This window comes from Pinus tabuliformis, chromosome 8, assembly GCF_031772625.1.
Source record: "Pinus tabuliformis cultivar Carrire ecotype Pingquan chromosome 8, CPIR1, whole genome shotgun sequence".
In the NCBI taxonomy this organism is placed as follows: domain Eukaryota; kingdom Viridiplantae; phylum Streptophyta; class Pinopsida; order Pinales; family Pinaceae; genus Pinus; species Pinus tabuliformis.
The window spans coordinates 431523902-431547411 of record NC_142294.1 but is presented as its reverse complement, the minus strand read 5'-3'; the positions used below and the strand labels follow the sequence as shown (position 1 = coordinate 431547411).

General features: G+C 34.8%; 1 protein-coding gene across 3 annotated transcripts; it reads left to right on the top strand.

Moving 5' to 3' along the window:
- The first annotated feature begins 15498 nt into the window (after window positions 1-15498).
- On the top strand, window positions 15499-20054 carry LOC149235895 (ferredoxin--nitrite reductase, chloroplastic-like). 3 transcript variants are annotated; one of them, XR_016246199.1, is made up of 6 exons: window positions 15499-16128; window positions 17080-17239; window positions 17355-17709; window positions 18022-18310; window positions 19000-19788; window positions 19939-20054. XR_016246199.1 is itself a non-coding variant. In XM_089372274.1 (5 exons), exons 1-5 carry the CDS (start codon window positions 15808-15810, stop codon window positions 19723-19725), a joined length of 1851 nt encoding a protein of 616 aa, XP_089228400.1. In that variant the 5' UTR covers window positions 15500-15807; the 3' UTR covers window positions 19726-20054. The 3 variants fall into 3 exon arrangements, 2 of the variants coding, with proteins under 2 accessions (XP_089228400.1, XP_089228401.1); XM_089372274.1 differs by having other exon boundaries at window positions 15500-16128; window positions 19000-20054; XM_089372275.1 differs by lacking the exon at window positions 15499-16128 and adding an exon at window positions 16826-16931 and having other exon boundaries at window positions 19000-20054.
- Window positions 20055-23510: the final 3456 nt, after the last annotated feature.

Below are 23510 nucleotides of genomic sequence, written 5' to 3'. Positions count from 1 at the left end.
GATACTTCTCAATTAAGAAAATATTAATAGTGATAAGTTATGTTCTTATATAATTTATTATTATTAATTTTGAAAAAAAATCATTCATAAATTTTATATATAACTTTTTATTATAAATAAAATTACTATAATTATAATAATCATAAAAAATCTATGATAAAAATTATTTATATCAAAATAAATATAAAAAATAAAATTGGAAATACAAATCTTACACAGATAATTACATATAAACATAGTTAACCTTGCTTTATCCGATAAATTAAAATATAAAAATCTGGAACATCATTGCATCGATATGTTATGTTAAAACAATACATTAACAAACAAATAATACACTAGTAAACAAAACATTACTTTATTTTCTCTTAAAATACACAGGAACTACTTACCGTATGACTTACATACCGTTAAAAGAATGGAAGACATCTCCCTAAAGAAAAACTTTGTTAAATTTTTTTTCTCAAAAGAATGAACATCAACCTTTTATTTGGAGGATTAACGGATTAACGAAGACGAACATATATTAAAATACATGAAAAATGTAGATGTTATGTCCATATAACTAGGATGTGAGATTAACAGTTAAAGTAGATGTTATGTCCATAAAACTAGGATGTAAGATTAACAATTAAAGTAGATGTTATGTCCATATAACTAGGATGTAAGATTAACGGTTAAAGTGATGTTTTTTTACATAATTAAATTTAAATTTAAGTTATATATGTATGTATTTATGTGTGAGAAAGAATATATTAATATTAGAATATAATTAAAAGTGAATATAAATAATTAAAATTTTACTAGTTTAATTATAAAAATATATATATAAATTTAATAATTAAATATAGAAAAGTATAAGATAAGTGAAAATCTAATCTCTCATATATATATTTATTGTAAATCAGTAGATGTATGTTAGATCACAAAATAACATAAGATACAAAAGGTTTGTATAACCAGACAAAACATCGAGCATCAAGCTTGCTCGACCAAAATGGCTACACTCAGAGCTAGCAGGAACTAGAACTGTGACTTAAGAACAGAGCCTATCATTGACACTAACGAGCTAAACAAATTGTCCTTTCACAATTGTACCGAAACGTAGAAGAGGCTAACCACGCAGGGCTGCCTAACATAGGAAGCAAAACCATAGAGGGTCTAGGAAAGCCCATTGTACTCAAGACAGATTCAGACATTAAAAAAGAAGCCAACAAAGGATGGCTGGCGAAGAGCAGAGAGCGATGAAGCAATTACAGATCCAATTCCACGTAATCCTTACTGGTAGCACTTGGGCCGGCTGCTGCATTGTCAGGTTCTGGCTTTGGAATCCTCTGGGAGTTATGGCGATTTACCGTGCAGGTGTCGTTGTCCTCTGCCGGAATGTCAACCACAATGTTCATCCCCTGTCGGATAGAGAGCTTAAAGAGCCTGATGAAGGCTCCCAGATTTTCAGACAGCATCTTGAGTTCCTCTGTTAAAGACTTCATACAGACTTCCAGTGAATCCAGCCTTGCAGAGTTCTTGGCTGAGGCGAGCGATGTGGCATAGTACGCATCTTTCATAGCTGCTCCCTGTATACTAAGAGCTTTGGAAAGCATGGTTTTCATGCGCCAGACTTCACTTTGGGTTCTCACGAACTGAGTGGCTCTGGTAGTCAGAGTTCCTGGGTCTGAGATCCACTCGATCTCCTCCTCCATGGTGTGCATGTCCACCCTCTCCTGTTCCTCATTGACCTCTGCTTCTATTTCCTCAATTTTATTTTTCCCCTTAGCAGAGACCGAAGTTTCATAGGCCTCCTGGGCTCTTCTCAATTCTCTGTTAGCAGAAGCATTATGACTACCTTTGTTTGTCATAGTGCTGGTGCAGATATCAGCGAGATTCAAACAAGCTTCGGGAAACCAGACAGAGCGCATATGGCTTAGAACCGGGAGATGGGAATGATATGTTTGAGCCCTTTGGTGGATCATCGTAATTATAATTGAGGGTTGAATGTGATGGATCACGATCGTCAGCGAAGCCTTCGTAGATCTACGGTTTCTGACATAATTACTCCCTTTTAGATTTTCGAATGCCTTCCCATGATTCTGATCCGAAGCCACTAAGTTGCCATGCTTGTAGCTGCTGGTCATGGGCCACGTGTCCTCAGTTGTGCCTTGCATAATCTGACGTTCATTCTTCTACGAGATTTCCTTCCCCTTCTGATGTGAGTGATGGTACCTCCCCTTACAATTCCAATTTGGGGCATAATGACCCGGGGAATGAACATTAATGGCTGTCCTCATTCGTTATTTATGAACGGTACCATGGTACTGCTTAACCCCTCCCCCCTGTTCAGAATGTCATGCCTTGAAAGTTGTAAACACTTGGCCCGAAGCTCTTCACATGTTACATCTTGCCAATAGGTGTCCGGGTAGGTATTTTGATGATTGACCCCATAGTTCGCTAGGCAGTCCGCTACCGCATTTGCAGTCCATCTCACTGCCTGCACAATGACTTTGTCGAGGATTGAGAGGTGCTCTGCAATGAGCTCTGTAACTTTGGCCAGCCTCCAGTGCTTCGCAACATTTCTAGGTCTTGATCCCTTCTGTAATTTCCTTGCCGCATTAATTGCCAGTAGTGAATCCCCTTCTACAACAGTATCCCCTGTTCCCAAGCGAATTAGTATCCGTAGTCCCTACTATAATGTTGCGAATTCTGTTTCATTGTTGATAGCATCTCCCATAGAATGATTGAAGATATGTAGGATTTCGCCTTTGTGGTTATGAAGGACACCTCCTAGGCCTACAGGGCCAGGGTTGCCCCAAGAGGCCCCATCAAAGTTTAGTTTGTGAAAACCTGGTTGAGGGTCTTGCCAAGAGGTTATGGAGGGGACTTGTTGAGGCCGTTGCGCAGATGAAATGGATGAAGTACCTGCAGCTATTCCAAACACCTGCATAATTTGTATGTCAGTAACAGATGGTTCAATATCCTATTCGGCTTTACACCTGGTAAGAGCCGTTTCCCTCATGTTTTTTAGGATATTAGCTTTAATAATCTCTATAGATTTGGCTTCATTTTTAAAAACTCTTCCGTTTCGTTCTTTCCACACTGACCAAACTAAGAAACCAGGGGTTAATTTCCATAAAGTGTTAACTACTTGAGACTTGGAATAATTGATTCTTCAATTTGTTATGCTTTCCTGTATTGAATTTATGTTCCTGTCCGTGCTCTTAAAGATTGTCTCCATCCGATTCCACAGTCTATTGGTCCATTCACATTAATTAAGGAGGTGATTCATTGATTCCTCCTCATTTTCACAGAGGGGGCAGCATGAGGGGCCTATGAATCTTTTTTTTCGTAGGTTTTCCTAGGTGAGGGTTCTACGGTGCATCAGGAGCCACAGAAAGGTTTTTATCTTCGGCCATAGATCTGCATCCCAGACCTTGTTGTGCCAATTGAATTTTTCTTCTTGGTCCCTTTCTTCTATGTAAGATCTTGCCTCTTTTAGTGTGAAGGTTCCCCCTTCGAGCTTGCCCCATCGCAGTTGATCTGCATCCTGAGCGCTGCGGATTTTCCTTTTAGCAAGATTTGTTTGCAGAGACATCAGGTTGTTATCCATTTCTGCTGATTGAAGGGTGTCATTGAAGATCCATTGTTTCCATGGCTGGTTCGTTGTGTCAGGTCTCCAGTAATGATCCACTGTTAGCTTTCCTTGCTCTTGGTGCCTTCTTTGTATTGTGAGATAATTAGGGCATTCAAGTTTGGGCAATTGCTGCCAGGCATCCTCCCAAAAAAGAGCAGTTTGACCATTACGGACTTCCCAAAAACTATGCTCCTGTATTATGCTTCGATTGGCTCTCGCTAAGTTCCAGATTGGGGAGCCTTCTGGAGGTTCCTGGATTCTAATCAGATTTTGAGGGCTACAATTGTCCGCATACTTGGCTTTCCAATGTTTGGCCCAGGGGGTGTTCGGTTCCTTCACCCACCGCCACCATAGCTTGGCTCCACAGGCTCTGTTGATGGTGTATGGGTCTTGTAGGCCTAACCCACCTAGGAGCTTGGGTTTGCATATTTTCTCCCAAGCCACTAAGGACCATTTCTGCTTGTCAGAGTTTCCCGACCAAAGGAAGGCTTTTTGGATGAGTCTTATTTTCTGAAGAACTCCTTTAGGGGCCGAGAGAGTGGAGAGCATGTACTGAGGGATGGCCTGAAGGACAACTTTAGTGAGGACAAGGAGGCCAGCAAAGTTAAGGGCTCTGTGGGTCCAATGCTTGCTGCGTTTCTCCAAATTGGATAGCATTTTCTCCCAATGACTCTTTTGCCATGGTTTGTCAGTAAGAGGAATTCCTAGGTATCTGGAAGGAAGGTTTCGCCTCTTGAACCCGAGGATTCTGGAAATATTTTTTTGGACTGTGAGGTGAGTGTTGAAAAAGAAAATGGAGGATTTAGTGAGATTTAGGTCCATACCTGAGGCTTTGCTGAAACGCTTGAGAATGGCTTTGAAGCCTTGAGCCTCTCGAATCGTGGGGGTGCCATGAAGCATAGTATCATCAACAAACTGCTGGTGGGTGGTAGCAGGGCAGGAGGGCAAGGGTTGGAGGCCCTGAATTAAGTTTGCCTCTTTTGCACTTTTGATAATACGGCTTAGACCTTCCATTAATATAACAAACAGAAAGGGGGATAAGGGATCCCCTTGATGAATACCTCTGGTGGGAGCGAACGGGGCTGTGGGAGCTCCGTTTACCAGGATGGAGAATCTGGTAGACTTGATTAGGGCTAGAATCCATTTTATCCAGCGCTCAGCAAAACCAAGGGCCTCCAGTATGGCCTCCAAGTAACTCCAACTGACTTTATCATAGGCTTTTGAAAGGTCTAGCTGCATGAGCATGCCAGCTTTTTTCCGAGATTGAAGAGTATGAATCATCTCTTGAGCTAGCAGTATATTATCCATTATTTGTCGTCCCTCCACATAGCCCGATTGCTCTTCCGATATTATCCCAGGAAGAATTGGTTTTAGCCTGTTGGCTATGACTTTAGAGATAATCTTGTAAAGAACATTGCATAATGCAATCGGGTGAAACTTTGAGGGTGTGTTTGCTTCCTCCTCTTTTGGTATAAGGGTTATGAAGGTTGAGTTGAGGGATTTGAGGATGGACAAGGATTGCCAGGAATCTTCCACCACCTCCCAAACTTCCACACTGACTATCTCCCAACAGGCTTTATAAAAATCGATGGTAAAGCCATCCGGTCCTGGAGCCTTTCCATTGGGCATATCTCGCACTACTTCTTCCACCTCTTCCATGGTGATCGGGTGATTCAAAGATTTATTTTGATCTTCTGTTATTAGCCTGGGAATGGAGGTCATTATATCTCTTATAGCTTCCTCTCTGTTGATGTCCGGCTCCAAAGCGATCTGGCTGAAGTGATTTATGAGGAGGGCTGAGATGTCCTGATGGGTTTGTAAAGAGGTACCCTGTTCATTCTTCATCCTGATGATTTTATTTGCACATCTGTGATCAATGGCCGAGCGATGGAAGAATTTTGTATTCTTCTCTCCTTCTTTGAGCCATTGGATTCAAGATTTTTGCTTCCACAAGGTTTCCTCCTGGTGGCATCTGGCCTGCCACTTCTGCATGAGTATCTGTTCTGTGTTCATTGCTTCCTGGTTGATATCCCCCTGGAGCCACTCCTTATGAATCTGTTCTAATTGTTCCTCCAGTAGCTTCTTATCTTTGAATATGTTGCTGAAGGCCTCTTGGTTCCAGGACTTTAACCTGGTTTTGATATGTTTGAGTTTGGCTTAGAGTTTGTACATATTGGTTCCCCTAGTTTCTAGTGGCTCATTCCACCATTGTTTTATTTTTGAGATGATATCTGGATGGCTGAGCCAAAACTTCTCAAATCTAAAGGGTTTGTTCCTCAGGGTGCCAAGGATGGCCGCGTTCATAGTTATAGGCCAATGATCAGAACCTCCACTTGGTAGAATATCCGAATCCACTGTGATCCCTTCAAGAAGAATGTTTTCTGTTACTAAGAATCTATCAAGTCTAGAGGTAATTTTCCTATCGCCACCCCTTTTGTTGTTCCAGGTATATGCGCCGCTCTTGGGGATGATGTCTACAAGCTTCACTATTTTCATAAAATTATTGAAAGCTTCTGCATCCCGATTGAGCATCCTGATGCCTCCTTTCTTTTCTGTGAGCGAAGTGATCATATTAAAATCTCCTCCATAAATCATTTTTGCTAGGGGATATCTATGCTGCAGGTTGGAGAGACTTCTAAGCATTGTCAGTTTTTCCTCTAGTTTCTGAGGGTTGTACACATTAGTGCAGAGATAAGTGTCTGAATTTCCAATGATTTGGATTTCTATGGAAATGGACGATCTAGATGCCTCTGCAGAAATAAGATGTAGGACCTGAGGATTCCAGAGAGTGGCTAAGCCACCCTCCATTCCAATCCTTTCCACCTCTATGCATTCCATTCTTTTGCCAACTTTTTTACTTATAACTTTCATTATCTGGCTAGAACATTTTGTTTCTTGCAAAAAGATCATATCAGGTTGTTCATTTATGACTTTTTTCCTTAATAATCGCTGTTTCTTTTGGCTGTTCAGCCCTCTAGCATTCCATGAAAGTATTTTCATAATTGACAGATTTTTTAGGAGGTAAGTGTGAAAGCCTCAAGGGCTTTCATCTTACCTGAGTTAAGGAGCATTTGACCGAGCTCTTGGAGTGCCTCATTGTTTGTCCTTCTGCCTCGTTTTTCTAGTGCTTGGGATTGGTGGTGGTTTGATGCAGTCCTTGAGCTTTTACCCCCAGTCCTTTTGTTGCTCCAAAGCTTCTTTTCTGCATATCCATTTCTGCTTTTTGTCTTGCTAGGAATAATGAGTTTACTCTGTTCACCTCCTCCTCAGGTATGTGTTCTATGCCTTTCTTCTTCCATTGCTCTACCATGTTCAGTAGATCCATACCTTCTTGTTCTAGAATGTTGCTAAGATCCATGTCCTCTATACCCATTTCGTTGGTTATCATTTCTGAGTCTTCTTCCAGTTCTTCTGTTAGTATTGGAAATTGTGGTATGTTATTTGAAGGGATGGGATTGGGATCTTGTGTCCTCTGTGTTGTAATGGTCTGGCTAACCCACAATGGATCTTGCCCTTGATTGGCCTCCTCTACTTCTATTTCTGATTCCAACACCTAAAAGGTGTTGCCTGTACTTTTGATGGATGTGCTTACTTTATGTTGTTGTCTCCTGTTGGCTCACTATCTACCAGGAGGTCGGGTGAAAGCTTCCTTATTTTTCCCTGTATTATCCTTGGTTTTTTCCATTGTTTTGTTCATTGGGCATTCCCTAAACAGGTGTCAATGTTCATGGCATTTCCTACAGCGAAATGGGATCTGCTCATAGTCTATAGCTTGAAATTAAACTTCATCCTTGTATTCCAACCACAGAATCTCATGCAGATCCCCTGAAACATCCATCTCGACACCGATTCTAGCACAGGAGGTATACCTCTTTTGTAGTGTTGCCTTCGAAGCTTTGATGAAGGTACCTAACTTATTGCCTATCTGTTCCAGCATTGCATGTCTCCAATAGTCAATCGGGAGAGAGAACAGGCGGATCCAGACAAGTACCTGTTTGAATGTTTCCTGTTCTGGCGCAAAGTTGGGCTTCCATGGTCTCATGTATAGTCCTGTTGAGGCGAAAAAATATGGTCCTCCATCGAAGATGCGATCCTTATCATCCAAATTTGTGAAAACCACCGTGAAGAAGCCTTTGGCTCCCAGGTGAAGCCTCACATCCCCTTTTGGCTTCCATTGTTGCTTGATCCACAAGCATAGGGCTCGTTCTGTCGGCCAAAACCCATAAACTTGCAGATCACCACGTGTTCTGCCATATGATCTCGGTAAGCCTGTAGTTCCGGGTCGGAGATTATTACCCATAGGTTTTCTGTGGTTTTAGGCTTGCAATGCCCCTGGTTCTCCTTCTTTCTGGCTCCCGTGGTTGTTCCTTCCTGATCTGTTCCAAACTGGTGCAGATCTTCAGTGTTTCCTGTTATCTTGTCCTCAGGCTCCTTCTCTTGTGGTATCTGTTCTGGAAAAGGGTTCTTCTTGTCTCTGCCTACTATACTGTTGTTGTTATTGGTTTCTTTTTGCCTCTGGGTAGTCCTAGGCTCCTCGCTTAGTTTCCCTTTTTTGCTTAGTTCCTCCTTTCCTATCTTCTCAGATCCTAAGATGTGCACCCCATCCGGTGGGGCTTTATCTTTTTGCATCATTGCCTGTTTGTAAGATGGGGTCCCATTGGACCCTGTGCTTTTCATTTGTTGGGTCAGAACCTGCCCTCTTCTACGAAGTTCTGCACCCCTGGCGCTGTCCTCCTCCAGATTTTGGTACTGTGATCATAGGTTGAACCTGTTTCCTACAAACCCTAGCTCTGGCTTCCTCTCCTAGTTACAATGCATCAATTAATCTTTTATATATCATTTATAATATATAAAGTATTTAAATAGTTTTTTTTTTTCAAGTTGAATGAGAATTGTATATAGTTTTAGGGAAGCTTTCATGGAAATCGAATATTATTCAGTGGTAAAAAACTCTTAGTTTTTCATTATTATATCCAATTTCTTTAGGCTATTTCAAATGGCTAGGTTTTATTAAATGATTAAATTCTATTGTGTTGATAGGTGCATTTCATAGTCCATTATGATTGAGATGTGTAATTCTTTATCTACTCAACTTGAAATTGAAACATGTCACTTTTAAATTAAAAACAAAATATCCACTAAATAAAAAAACAAGATTGCTATATTTATCTCTCTCAGAGACACACTCTCATATATATTCTTAATTAAAAAATTATTAAATATCAAAAATTTCATTCTCATTATCCTCACTTAGCTTATTGATATTACAATCTATATGAATAAGATGTCCAATTCCTTTTATATTTAATATACAATTAATATATTATATTTAAAAAATATTAATAACAAATCATATTTCAATATGAGCCATTATTAAAATATTTAGATGTCAATATTTAATAAGATAAAGTAATTAAAAATAATAATAATAAATCTAGATATAATGTTTATATATATATGCAAACTTAGAGCTCACTGGTCTAACTTGTGAAAATGTAAAGTAAATTTGAGTACAAAGGTCATATGTTCAAATTCCCAAAATATTAACCTATACCAAATAACCTTGTGTCATGGATTACAAAAAAGATGATTCATATATATATATATATATATATATATGGACAATGGAGACCAAAATATTTCAATGTACAAGTAAAATATTTCAATTTCAATTTCAGTTATGTATATAAATTATATGAATGAAGTGAAAATAAAATATTTCAATGCCCCATGTTAAAATAAATATTTTATTGTCAATTATGTTTATATTATAAAAAACAATAAAATATGAACCATTCTTATGTTTAAAAATTTGGCCCTTTTATAGATATATCTTTTCGTCATGAAATTGTAAGGTTAAATGGTGTAGTTTATAGAATATAGTGTCTTAGGGAACATTAAGGTTTTGAATCTATTTATGAATTCAAAAATACAAGTTAAAAATGAAAAATTACAAATCTATGATCAATTGTATCATTAAAACATTTTATTGGTATGTTGGTCAAAATGAAAGATATGTGCAATTTATTCTATCCTTAACATGGAGTTAATACACAATACACACACATATTTAAAACAAAGTAAATCCATCTTATCCCCAAATATATTAAATATTGAGAGGTAAGACTTTTTCAAGTTTTACACTCTAAAAAAAATGAACCTTAAAAAAGTTTGAACTTTAAAAGATTTAATTCATCTAAATTTAATATTGATCTTTTATAATAATAATAAATATTTAAAATTTATGTGTGAGAGAGAGTAGAGTGATTAAAATGATAAACAATCATGTAAACGAGTTTAGCTTAAATTTTAAAAATATTAAATCTTTGTTATTGTATAAGATAAAGTTTTTTGACTTCCAATTTTTTTTAATAATATATATTATATACCATCTATTGTGGTATATTTATTAACTTCAATTTTTTGGAAGCACACACTTTTTTAGAATATAAAATTTAAAGAAATGTTTGCATCTCAAGTGACTTGATTTTTCTTGATTTTGGATAAATAATAAAATGTTGTGGAAATACAATTTTTCATCGCATTGCAATTTTTCATTATTTAAATTGTATTTTGTAATACAAAATAGAATTTAATGCGTTGAAAATCCAGTTATGCACTTAGTATAGACTACACAACCTAAATTTCCAACAAAATTTACCAAAAAATACACCTAACTTAGAATAGTTAGATCAAAATGTTTTAGCCATCAAAATGTTTATATATATATATATATATATATTACATGGAAATATTTTACACAACATTAACATTGGAATATTTATTTATGGCCCACCTTCCTTGTAATTTGAAGGGTAATCTAATAATGAAATGAAATGTTACAGTAAATATTGAAATATTTTACCTATGGGTAACATTGAAATTTTTTTGTTATTAGTATTTTTTTAATGCCATATAATTAAATGAATGATACATTTTCCTCTTACTAAAAGTTAATTTAAATTAGTTAGAATATTTTATTTAAGACCTACATGGAAATAGTTTTGAAAATAAAAGAATTATGCATTAGATAAAATTATGCATCACATTGGTTGTTATATCAATAACTAATAAAAAAAAACACATAAATTTGAAATTATTAATATTTTTTAATACTTTTAATTAAGTCAAATAAACACATAAGTTTGAAATTGTTAATATTTTATAATACTTTTAATTAATTCTTATTATATATGTATATTTATTTTTATTTTTAATCATAATATATCTTATTTTTATTTAAATTTAATATGCATATTTATTTTTATTTTTAATCATAATCCATCTTATTTTTATTTAATAATAGACCAAATGATAGTATATTATTTATTTTAATATTTTAATTAATTAGGAGTATAGAGTGTAACTGATATGGTGTGAATAAAAATAAAAGTTTTACTTTTATTTTAAAAGAAATATATATCAATTTTAATGGATAGAGAAGGAATAAGAAATTTCACATACTTCTTATATTAAATTATAAAATATATTTTTAACATAATTAATAAATAAAAAAATAAAATTAGTTTTATATTTTTCCAATTTAATCCACAACTAAAAATATAATAAATTTTTAATATTTCCCTTTTTTAACTTTTATCAACAAAACATTTTATCGTGAATGGTATTATTAAACATTACTTTGTGAAATTATTTCCGGGAAAATATGTATATAATTTTCTACACCATTGAGAGTAGTTGAAATTTGCTGAAGTCTGTGAACCCAATTCTATACATCATTTAATCTCTCTTTCTCAGACCTTTTTTGAGTTTTCTTAATGCTTATTGTTGGAGGGACTCTTAGTACTTAGGAAGGTGTTTGAAGGTTTCAGGTTTATGTTTAAGGTTTCAGGTTTATGTTTATGCAGTTGTCTATAACGCGATTTTTTGAAAGTCTTTCTGGCGGGTTTTCCCGGTCGAAATCCGCCAGGAATTTATTGGAATCGCAAGTTTCATAGCTAGTTTCTGCACAATGAAAGCGTCCCAGGGGTTTTCCAGGGTGCTGAATCCAAATATGCAGTTAAAAAACCATTTTAACTGCAACAAATCAAGATTTAGCCTCAATTTCTTCCGCCGGATTCCGTCACCGGAATCTCCAAAAAGTCGCATTATAGACAACTCCTATGTTTATTGTTAATTTTTCAGTTTTTTTTTTTGGGAAAAAGTAAAGTTTTATATTTAATAATGTATTTTTCAAAAAAAATTATTTTTTTAAAAAATGAATTCACCAAAATTTTATAGTATAAAATTATTTTACCTTAAAAATCGCTAATATTATATATAGTCTAATATAAAATAATTAGAAATTTAAATATTTTTACAAGATTATTATCAAACATTTTAAAATTTGGATATTAGAGACTAATAAAATTTACCAAAAATACTAAAATTTAAGATAAACTTTCATCCGTAAAATTTTCCCAATTTAATAAGTAACAATTATCATTATCTTGCTTCTTTGTAGTGAGTATTTACATTCATCCAGTTTAAATTCATTTTAGCAAAAGAGATTTTATATTCACTATTATAGAAGAGGGAGTTTTTATTTATTTATTTATTATGATACATAATATGTTTTAATAAAAAACAATTATACAAAATTATCAAATTAATAAATATTACTAATTTTATAAGATAATAATCTTTTTAAGAAATATATTATATTTTAATATAATATATTTATACAAAATTATTGAAGAAAGTATTTTTTAAATAAAATTATAAAATATAAAAGAGAGAATTAGAAATATTTTTCAATTAGAAAGCTTCGAATATTAAATTATAACATTTTTATAGTTTAAAGTATAATATGAAATAAGTTATCATTTTGGGATTCAACTGCGTTAAGTAAGTGATTCATGTATGACCATTTCCATGAGACGCAGTCGTAACTCAATAATTTCTCACGATTTTTGAATAGTTCACTTAGCACTCATTACATCAGAGGATGTTCATAAAAGTGAAGAAGTGAGATTGAAATTAGTTAAAGGAATCACATAACATCAATCAATAAATAAGTTTTTAAAATTATATTAATAAATTGATCTATCAAATTATTTTAAATTTTATTTTTAATTCTATGATTTATTTATTTGAATTATATTTTTAAATATGTAAATAAATTTAATAAGTTAAAAAAATCTCGAAAACTTAAATTTTGTTGAACTCAAACTTATAATTATAATATATTTTTAACAAATTTCAACAAAATTAAAAAAACCAAAATTACACAAAGACTCCTTGACTTTGTCAAGCTAACTTGAGAACTTTCCAAAAATGTTTTTCAATCACAGTGGATTGAAAATGTTTTTCAATCACAGTGGATTGACGATGATGAGTTTTTTTTGTTTTGTTTGCGTGTATTAAATATTTTTAGTTTTATAAGATTTAAGAAAAATAAAAATATAAAAGAGAATTTGAAATATTTTTCTCTTACGAAATTTTAAATATTAAATTATAATATTTTTAAATTATAAAATATCATATGTTATTAGTTAAACCATTGTAGTTGGTTCAAAATGTCTTCAAAATTTTTTGATTATGTAATTACTTTAGAAAATCAATCCATATGATATAAATTTTTGAAATCGATATTAAAATTAGGTTTATTTAATTATTTTAAATTTTGTTTTAGTTAAAATCTAGTATTTTGATTTTAATAGAGTTGTAATATTTTTTTTTTATTGATGATGGTGATGGTTAACATTCACTTAGACCAAATTTTGATCTATCAAACCTAAAGAAACGAATTATTTAGTTTGATTTAGGATTTTATTCCTATGCTCAAAAAGCTTGGAGAGAAGCCTTCAGAGCTCACTATAATTTTGACATCGTAAAAAGGCTAGGAAGGTCAGTATTGCAACAAAGATTATGAAACTGAGATCTAATGTGGTTGTAGGCGGGGCACTCTAAGAGGAAGTGATTTTCATCCTTGATGTTCATATTCTCACAGAGATGGCAGATTGTTTCCATCCATGGTGTTTTAGGAACTACCCAATGACCCGTTTCACTATGGAGCTCATGAGAGTTTATTCTAATCTTGCCTATATTAATTTTCTTCTTTGAGTTGGTTAAAACAGAGAGATACTTTTGATCTTCTAGGGTGGGGTTGATGACCTCCTTATAATATCTTAATTTTCTTTTAGTTGCTAAATCTTTCTCACACCACATTTTTTCTTTGAACTTAGAAGTAACAATATTTTTAATGTTATTAATGTTTTGCAATGCAACATTCTGGTCATCTCCCTATGGTTTAACCAGGCCCTCGTGTCTTTATACCAACCTCGTTTGAGTCTTAGGTGGTTTTGGCTGGAATTTAAAGCTAGCTTAGGAAGTTTATGGTCTCCTATGTTAGGGCCTTTATACCAACCTCGTTTGAGCCTTAGGTGGTTTTGGATGGAATTTAAAGCTAGCTTAGGAAGTCTATGGTCTCCTATGTTATTGAGTTTGTGCTTGTACAACATAAGCCTAGTCATAGCTAGGCTCTCGATAGGGGAAAGACCCACTTGAGAATAGGATAGGATGTATCGCTTTTAATTTTGAGGTTATATGTTATAAAACGCTTCTGGATTTGCTCAATTTTTCTCCAGGATTCTCTAGAAATGCTGCAACCCCAAACTTCACATCCATATAAGATAATAGGAGTGACTAAAGTTTCAAAGAGGAACTTTTTTCTATCCCACATTACGAGGTTTGTCGTTTTACAATTATTTTCAAGACCAAAATAAGCTTTCCACCCCCATTAATCCTTTTCATAATGCTATAGTTCCAGTTGAGCTTATGATGAATATCAATTCCTAGGTACTTGTAAGAAGTCACTTCCTCCAAGTTACTATTGTCATACATAAAATTAGCGTAAGTGTCCTTCCTGGATTCGATAATCATAACTTTTGTTTTGTCAGTGTTAACAGTGATACCCATGGTAGAGCAGAAATCCTTAAGAAGTCTAAGTTGCTTATCAAGATCAGATGGGCACCTTGCGAGAAAAACAATATCATCAGCATAGAGAAGAAGGATGATGATTATCCCAACTAAGATCGTGCCAACACAGCCTGCTTCCTCTAAACAACCTTCTAGCTTGTCGATGTAAATGCCAAATTGGGTAGGGGAGAGGGTTTTTCCAGTCTAATTTCTCTAAAATCCAACAAGAATTTATTGAAATCACAAGCTTGTTGAGTAACTCCAACAGAATCGAAGTGCCCTAAAAGTTTTTCGGAGTACCAAATCCATATATATAGTCAAAAAACTAGTTTAAATAACACAAATCAAGATTTCACCTCAAAATTTTCTGCAAATTCCAACACCTAAAAATCTAAAAAATCACACAAAAATAACTCAAAAAAATCTCTAAATCACTCAAATTTATGAACTACATAACTTCATGATTAAGACATTAAACCGTCCTCTTGATCCGTCTCTATGATCTGTCAAGATTTTGTGGGAACCTGGGTAGCATGCCTTCAATAAAAAAAACATAAATTCAAAATGGCGTATGACACCTCCAAAAAGTAGGTATAATAAAAATATACTTAAATATTTGAAAGGGTGTCGTCTTTCGAACTCATTGACAGGTAGAGATTCATCCTTGGAAACTCCGGAGGGCCATGGAACAATAATAAATTTGCGTTTTCTTCCTACCTAACGCATTATCCAGAGCAACCACGTGTAAACCCTGAGTTGCTCTTTTGTGAGTTCAGTCAATAATTTTTTTTTTGGGTAGCGTGGGGGTGGTTGGTTTATTGGATATTATCTTTCTTATCCAGTTTCAAATTTCATGAGATAAGTCCTTTTAATTTTTATGATAAGGTGTAAGGAAATAAGTTCCTGATTAATAAAATGAGGACTTTTACTAAATCATAAATTTGTTGAATTATAAATTTCTAGTACATCTGATATGCCAACTATCTCACTATGTTGTCCCTTGGAGCTCCTTAGGGACTTTCAAACCAATATGACCGACCCATGTCTCCTGCCACTCCCAAGAGGCTATTCTACCTCTCCAGAGCTTCATGAGGGCAAACAATTCTCAATAACACTAGCAGGGATTGCATACAAGTCTCAATAACAGCAGCAGGGAATTTCTATTTTGTGCTCCCACCAGAAGGATATTGAACCAGACAAGCCCTCAACATAGATTTAATTACTGATCTTTGCATCTTGGATTTGTAATTGGAGTAGTCAGGATGAATCTCTCTAGTCCAGTCAGATTCGATGAGTTTTGTCCCTCGGCCCATGTCGTTTACAATCCTGTTTGCTGTGGGCATAAGCCGAATCGGCTCAGGTTGATGACAGCAGTCCAGGTTCGTGCTGTTAATCATGGTGGACGCAATTCTGAGATCAGTACAGACGGGAAAAGCAAAGGGACAACAGCCAAGGCTGTAGCCAGTCCTGCTGGCTCTCATGTGGCTGTGGATGCCTCAAGGCTGGAGGCTAGAGTTGAGGAGAGGGATGGATACTGGGTTCTCAAAGAGGAATTCAGGGCTGGAATCAACCCTCAGGAGAAGGTGAGATTCCCAATTCAGCTATTCTTGTTTTGTCAATAAATGATCTGCTTGCTTATTCATTTTGAAAAGCATTTCATAAGCTTGCAGGGGTAATCAGAATTTAATGACTCTATTTGGCTTTGGCCAAACAGCAAGGCAAGACTGGAAGCAAATCCCCATCCATTCTTGTCTGCTCAAACCAAGAACCATGGTATTGCCAAATTCTTGTCTGCTCAAAACAAGAACTATGGTACTGCCAAATTCTCTGACAGATCCTATAACTGAAGAGAAAATTAAAATGGATATGGATCTTTTAGGTTATCTGAATATACTTTCAGTCAGTTATTCGTTTGTTTATAGAATTTAACATATTCTCAAAATTTATCATAAATATCAGATACCATTCTTTTAATATTATCAATTTCAATATATTCTGATCTTTATGTCAATAGGAACTGGGTCCTACAAGGAGTTGTTATATGCTTTTTATATAAATAATGTGGTTGGCAGTTGTCAACAGGTCAATTTTAACGAACTATAATCTGTATATTAGTAATAGTTGGTTTTTATACAGATGGATTATATTTTATTAATATAATGGTTGACTTGTTATTTTTTTTTTAATTATTGATGTAAATAAGTATATATAAAGCAACAGTGTAATGTAATATTCAGTTATTTTGTGCTCTTCTGAAATGACTGTTATTAAAAAGTTTCATATACCCCTACCCCTACCCCTACCCCTACTTTAAGTCAAAAGTTACACAATGTGTGATTTTCTCATCATTTACAGCAAAATGTCCTTCGAAGCTCAATTGATTAAGGTAATTGTGTTTTGAAACTTCAATTTTCAAAGCTCCACTTATTGTAATTGTGTTTAGAAATTATGGAAAATGTCTTGCACTCTAAACATGGAGATGATTATGGAAATTATTGGAGTGTATTATTCATGGAGATGATTACTGTGTGCAGATTAAGTTGCAGAGGGAGCCTATGAAATTGTTTATGGAGAATGAGATTGAAGAACTTGCAAAGAAGCCCTTGGCTGAAATTGAGAGTGAGAAGGTTAATAAAGATGATATAGATGTACGCCTGAAGTGGTTAGGTCTCTTTCACCGAAGAAAGCATCACTGTAGGTGCCCTAATTCGATTCCTCTATGCTATGCCTTTGCCTGAAGTTTTGGGTTCTTTTTGTTATTTGACCACTGAGAGCCGAACTGATTTTTGTTCTTTGTTGGTTTTTGAAGATGGGAGATTCATGATGAGACTTAAGCTTCCAAATGGAGTGACTACCAGTCTCCAAACTCGATATTTGGCAAGCGTGATTCAACAATATGGACCAGAGGGATGCGCAGATATAACGACTCGGCAGAATTGGCAGATTCGTGGAGTTGTGCTGGATGACGTGCCTGCCATATTGAAAGGGCTGAAGGAGGTTGGACTGTCTAGCTTGCAGAGTGGAATGGACAACGTTAGAAACCCTGTGGGAAATCCTTTAGCAGGGATTGATGCTGATGAAATTATTGACACAAGGCCATATACAAAGGTTCTGACTGACTACATTGTCAACAATGGAAAGGGGAATCCATCCATAACCAACTTGTGAGTGCTAAAGTAGCTTTTGCTGGTACTATCATTTTGGATGTTGAATTAAGTTGTGTAAAGGTTAGCTTCTTTTCATTTTGTTTTGGGAAATAAACAGATCTTTTCCAGAGAAATAGGTATATTTCTTTTTTGAGTTCAGGACAATGTTACATAGGGATCCCTTTTTTTGAAACTTTTGTTGGTGAGTCTCCAGATTCTAAATTCAAGAGGTCGTAGGTATATTTCTTCTTTGGGAAATAGGATCTTTTTTTCAAAACTCTCCTGGGGAGTCTCCAGATTCTAAATTGAAGAGGTCATTTGTTCTGGCAGGCCACGTAAATGGAATGTCTGTGTTGTGGGTACACATGACTTGTTTGAGCATCCCCACATCAATGACCTCGCCTACATTCCTGCAATGAAAAGTGGGAGATTTGGTTTCAATCTGCTCGTTGGTGGATTCTTTAGTCCAAAACGCTGTGAAGAAGCAGTTCCACTTGATGCTTGGGTAGCTGGAGAGGATGTTGTACCAGTATGCAGAGCCATTTTGGAGGCTTATAGAGATCTGGGCACCCGGGGAAATCGCCAGAAAACTCGAATGATGTGGCTGATTGATGAGTTGGTAATGCAACAATTTCTGTCACAGAATTTAACTGATTTATTGTTACTATAACGTTATTCACTATGCAGATCCTTAATAATGGCCGGCACAATTACTTATTAAGATCACTGCTAAACTAGACATTAAATTGGTGTACAACTTGTCTGTATTGATGCAGATCCTTAATAATGGCCGGCACAATTGCCTATTAAGATCACCGCTAAACTAGACATCAAATTGGTGTATATCCCCTGATTTGTAAGACAAGAAACCAGTGTTTATACAACTTGTCTGTATTGATTCATATAGAGATCGACTTCCCCATTTAATCTCCACACCTTAGCTACCATTTAGCTGAAAGTTGTGTATATATTAATACATTGAACATATATTGATGGTAAGTTTCATAGACATTGCTGACCTGTTACCGCAGATTCATCTTAAAATCACTTCTCATATTGGCACCCAAAGAAATTTGATAACTAGGAAATGTGCTTGATACCTCATTCCTCTTTGTAATAAATGAGTTTCCAATTCCCTGGATTTGATGAATTCTTATCCATTTGCCCATTGCCTGGATTTGATGAATTGACTTTTCACCAGTAGCCAAACTTGATTGCAGATGAATTGTTGTACCATATTTCTACATAGTATTCTAATTTCCTTCATATGTAAACAAAGATTGAGAATCATGATATGATTGGTTGCAGGGCATAGAGGGCTTCCGTTCAGAAGTGGTGAAGAGAATGCCAGGAGAGAAGTTGGAGAGAGCAGCAACAGAAGACATGTTAGATAAATCATGGGAGCGCAGGAGTTATCTTGGTGTGCACCCACAGAAGCAGGAAGGCTTGAATTTCGTAGGTCTCCATGTTCCAGTGGGTCGACTTCAGGCAGAAGATATGTTAGAACTGGCTCGGCTTGCAGAACAATATGGCACGCAGGAACTCCGCCTCACAGTAGAGCAAAATGCCATTATTCCAAACGTACCTACAGATAAGATAGAGGCACTTTTACAGGAACCCCTCCTCCAAAATTTCTCCCCTTCCCCTCCCCTTCTTGTCAGCACATTAGTGGCTTGTACCGGCAACCAGTTCTGTGGTCAGGCAATCATCGAAACAAAAGCAAGAGCCCTGAAAATCACAGAGGAATTGGATAGAACCATGGAAGTTCCCAAGCCTGTGAGAATGCACTGGACAGGATGCCCTAATACATGTGCACAAGTGCAGGTTGCAGACATTGGCTTCATGGGTTGCATGACTAGGGATGAAAACAAGAAAGTTGTTGAGGGAGTGGACATATTCATTGGAGGTAGGGTGGGAGCAGATTCACATCTAGGGGATTTGATCCACAAGGGAGTACCTTGCAAGGACGTGGTACCTGTGGTTCAAGAACTACTTATTGAACACTTTGGAGCCATCAGGAAAACAGACATGTGAAAATGAATTCCAATTTCTCATCCATCGCCATCTTCACTGGAGGACAATCACCAGATTGCTAAGGTAACTCTGATTTTATAGCAGGGAACATATTTTATACTCGAAAGTTTCTCCAATAGCTTAGACGACTGCTACTGCCTTCAGTATAACAACTCCTGAGATCAATCATTTTTTTTCTTCTTCTAATGATGTAGAATGCTCTGATCATTACAGGTTCTGAGCGGGTATCCAACTCATTGCAATCTCAATAAATAAATGTAGAGATCCAATGTATAGATGTTTACGAAGTCCAACGTGTTCAGAAATAAAATAGCTGATTACTGTGTTCACAGCAGGGGTTTTTTACATTAAACTCGTCTTGCACTTTTGAACAGTATGAAATACAAATAAAAAACGGATTAGCACACAGAATAATGGAATGATAGAAATTCCAGCAAGATTATGATAAAATCTGTAGAAATTTTTGAAAATCTGAGGTTCCGTTGTCAAGTTTAATGACTGCCCAAGATGAATCTATTTCCAGCAATTCCTACCAAATTTCTCCCGTTAAATTTATTTATGGCATCCGTAGACAACACCGATAAAAATATTCGCCCAGTGTTACAACCTCGAGACAATTATCAAAATTTAAGAACAGTACCAGATCTGAGCCTATTCGCCAGCTTCCAGTCAATTATCAACATTTAACAACAATGCCCATATCTCTAACTATCCCCTAGAAGCTGCAACTTCTGGTCAATATCAACATTTGACAACAATGCCCATATCTCTACCTATCCCCTAGAAGCTGCAACTTCTGGTCAATCATCAACATTATAGAACAGTGGACTTATCTCTGCATGCAGACAAGGACACATGCATAGCATAAAATTCAGAACAGGAAATGCCTAGATTTCTAGCTGATTAAGGCAATCCATGTGACAAGTTTACGTAATTATGGACCATTCTGAGCATAGTGGTTGATTTTCTTTCCGGGGGTAATCTGTGGTTTTTTAGACTACGGGATCTTAATCAAGGTACCATTTGCAGAGATATCACTGTAGTGTTTCGCTAATAGATTTTATTTGTGGTTTCACTCATAGATTTTATTTATTTTTAATTAACCCATTAAAATAATATCTTAGTGTTTTTCTAATAATAATATTATTTTTATTTATTTATTTATTTATTAGGATTCTATGGAGGATAAAGATGTGATAGAAGAATCTAGATAAATAGCCCTTTTTATCAATTCGATTCAGTGGAGACAATTTACATTTCGCTGTAATTCATTATAATAAAAATATATATTTAAATTCACTGATTTCAAAAATTAAAATTTTATTATTATTATTAAACTCAAATAATTTTATAACTGTTTATTTTTCAATTATATATTTAATTTTATAATATTAAAAATAAAAATGTCATATTATTATTTTGTATTTTATAATTATATTTTTATTATTTTAATTGTGAAATTTAAATATATATATAGATAAGTATGTGTTTTTATACAAAAATATAATAGCTTTTTTATTTTTCTCAACATAAGGGTCACAAAATATTACAATTATTTATTTTTACATATATCTAAATATAACAAGTAGATTTACCAAAAAAAACTACTACACTACTATCTTTGAGGATTAATGCATGAGACAAAACGAGATACAAGTCAATTAGGGCACTTCCCATTGTTCTTTGAAGTTAATATAGGATTTGAGATTTCACTGGGAACCTTTTTGCAGGGTATTTTTGAAGGATTCAAATACTATGCCTATGTATAGTATTAGGGTTTGAAAAGTCATACATATGGAATGTACACGAATATCCAATAAAAAATATGTAATTTACTATTAAAATTGGTAAATTTTTGACAAATATTTTCTATTTAATTATATATATTTAAAAATGGTTAAAGAAATGAGCAAATATATATATATATATATATATATATATAATTTCAAAAAATAAACAATGAGTGAAATTTCTCCTCTAAAATTTTCTCTGCTTTGTGTCATAGCTTCTTTTGGGGGTCCATCTACCAATATGTTAAATTTTTTGTATACATATTTAACAAGTAATAAAAGAGTGAACCTATCTCTCTAATTTTGTGAAGTAAAGGAGACAACACTAAGTTAATGATTTGACACTTCCAATTAAAGTAGTCTAGAACCAATTTTTTGAAGCTCCCATTGCTTGCAAGGATCTAAGATATTTTTCTAATGTAAATTTTAACAAAATCTAAAAGGAAACTAGTTTTGTGTTATTATTTGAACCTTGAATAGCTCCAAACTTCAAGGTAAAGTGACGAGAGAGATAAAAACAAGACACTAGCGCTTGCACATTTTCCAAAAATAGCTTGACATTCTCCATCGAAGAACCCTCATGCTTCATTATGATTTATCAATGGTTCTTTCATGATCCTAACAACCTTTTCCTTTCTATCTCAATAAACTTCTTTAAAGGAAATTCTAACTTTGTGTGATGCTTTAACAAATTCTCTACCATTGTCTTCCAATGTCTACCTATTCCTAACCATCCATAATCCCCATAGAATATAGCAAGGAAGAGATTGAAACTGAATAAGTGAAGGGTCCTCAAACCAAGTCTCAAAACACTGAGTTAGGGTCCTCAAACAAAGTCTCAAAACACTCAGTTAGGGTCCGCAAACAAAGTCTCAAAACACTCTGTTAGGGTCCTAGAAGTTCACTATCTTATAAAATTTAAATATTGGAGGACACCTTGCCATATAAAATTCGCATATGAACAAGTAACAAAGGGTGGTATAGATATTCTCCTTTGTGTTTGCAAAGAATACAATGATTTGGTCCTTTCCAAAAGCACTTTTTTCCATTGTCTTGAGTCAAAATTCTATTTGATAGAGCTAATTAAGGGACGATTCTAATATTTAGAGGAGAACAAATCCTCCAAATGCTTACTCACTACCAATGTTTTTCTCCCAATAAATCCATGTAGGATAAATCCTCATATCTAGACTTTGTTATGAGGATACATGTGGCCTTATTCCAAAACCATGTTATTTCATCCAGATCTTGTAAACATAACATTGTGACACAATAATGAGATGCACTGAGTCAATTCAACTGTTAAAATTCAAATAACCATTGTTGTAAGCATCTTCCAAGAACACCTTGAACCCCAACATCAACTGCCACAAACACACCTTTTGAGTGTAGAACCTATTTCAACTTTTTTCATAAAAAATTGTCCTTGGAAATCCCACCCAAGGATGTTCTCCTACTCTGATCCAATTTCCATCATCAGCGTTTTTGGCCACCCATCTACCTAAGACTGGAAATCCTTAGACCAGTCCTTTCCAAACATTTCAAGTTTATTTGAGAGATTTTTTTCAATTCTAATCTAATTCTCAATTGTTAATACGCTCAAGTATTTGTTTATCATCAAATTTCCTCATAGACTTTCATTGAATAGGAGCCTCCAAATGATTGTAGCTACCAAGCTTGCCCAAATAAGTATATATTATTAATTCCCCAATCTCAACCTTCTTGTGGCCATGCTAAAGTAGTCCTTTTAGATAGAGTAATGCTCTTCTTTTGTTCTTTTCTTATCCAAAGAAGACTGAATCTTTTTTTTCTTTTTTCTATCCAATATGACTTTCAAGATGTGTGCTAAAGAGAGAAAGTAAACTAGAATTCTTTGTAGAATTAAATTAACTAACACTCATCTTCCAACAAGAGATTGCCACCTAAAACATCAATTATAAACCCTAGCTTCTATTTTGTTATACAACTGTAGCTAATTAGAAACTCTATAATATT

Excerpts from the sequence above, each read along its gene's own strand:
- LOC149235895 (XM_089372274.1), top strand. The coding sequence starts at position 15,808 with ATGAATCTCTCTAGTCCAGTCAGATTCGATGAGTTTTGTCCCTCGGCC. Across the intron at positions 16,129-17,079 it reads GAATCAACCCTCAGGAGAAG|ATTAAGTTGCAGAGGGAGCC; the intron begins GTGAGATTCCCA and ends TACTGTGTGCAG. Across the intron at positions 18,311-18,999 it reads TGTGGCTGATTGATGAGTTG|GGCATAGAGGGCTTCCGTTC; the intron begins GTAATGCAACAA and ends GATTGGTTGCAG.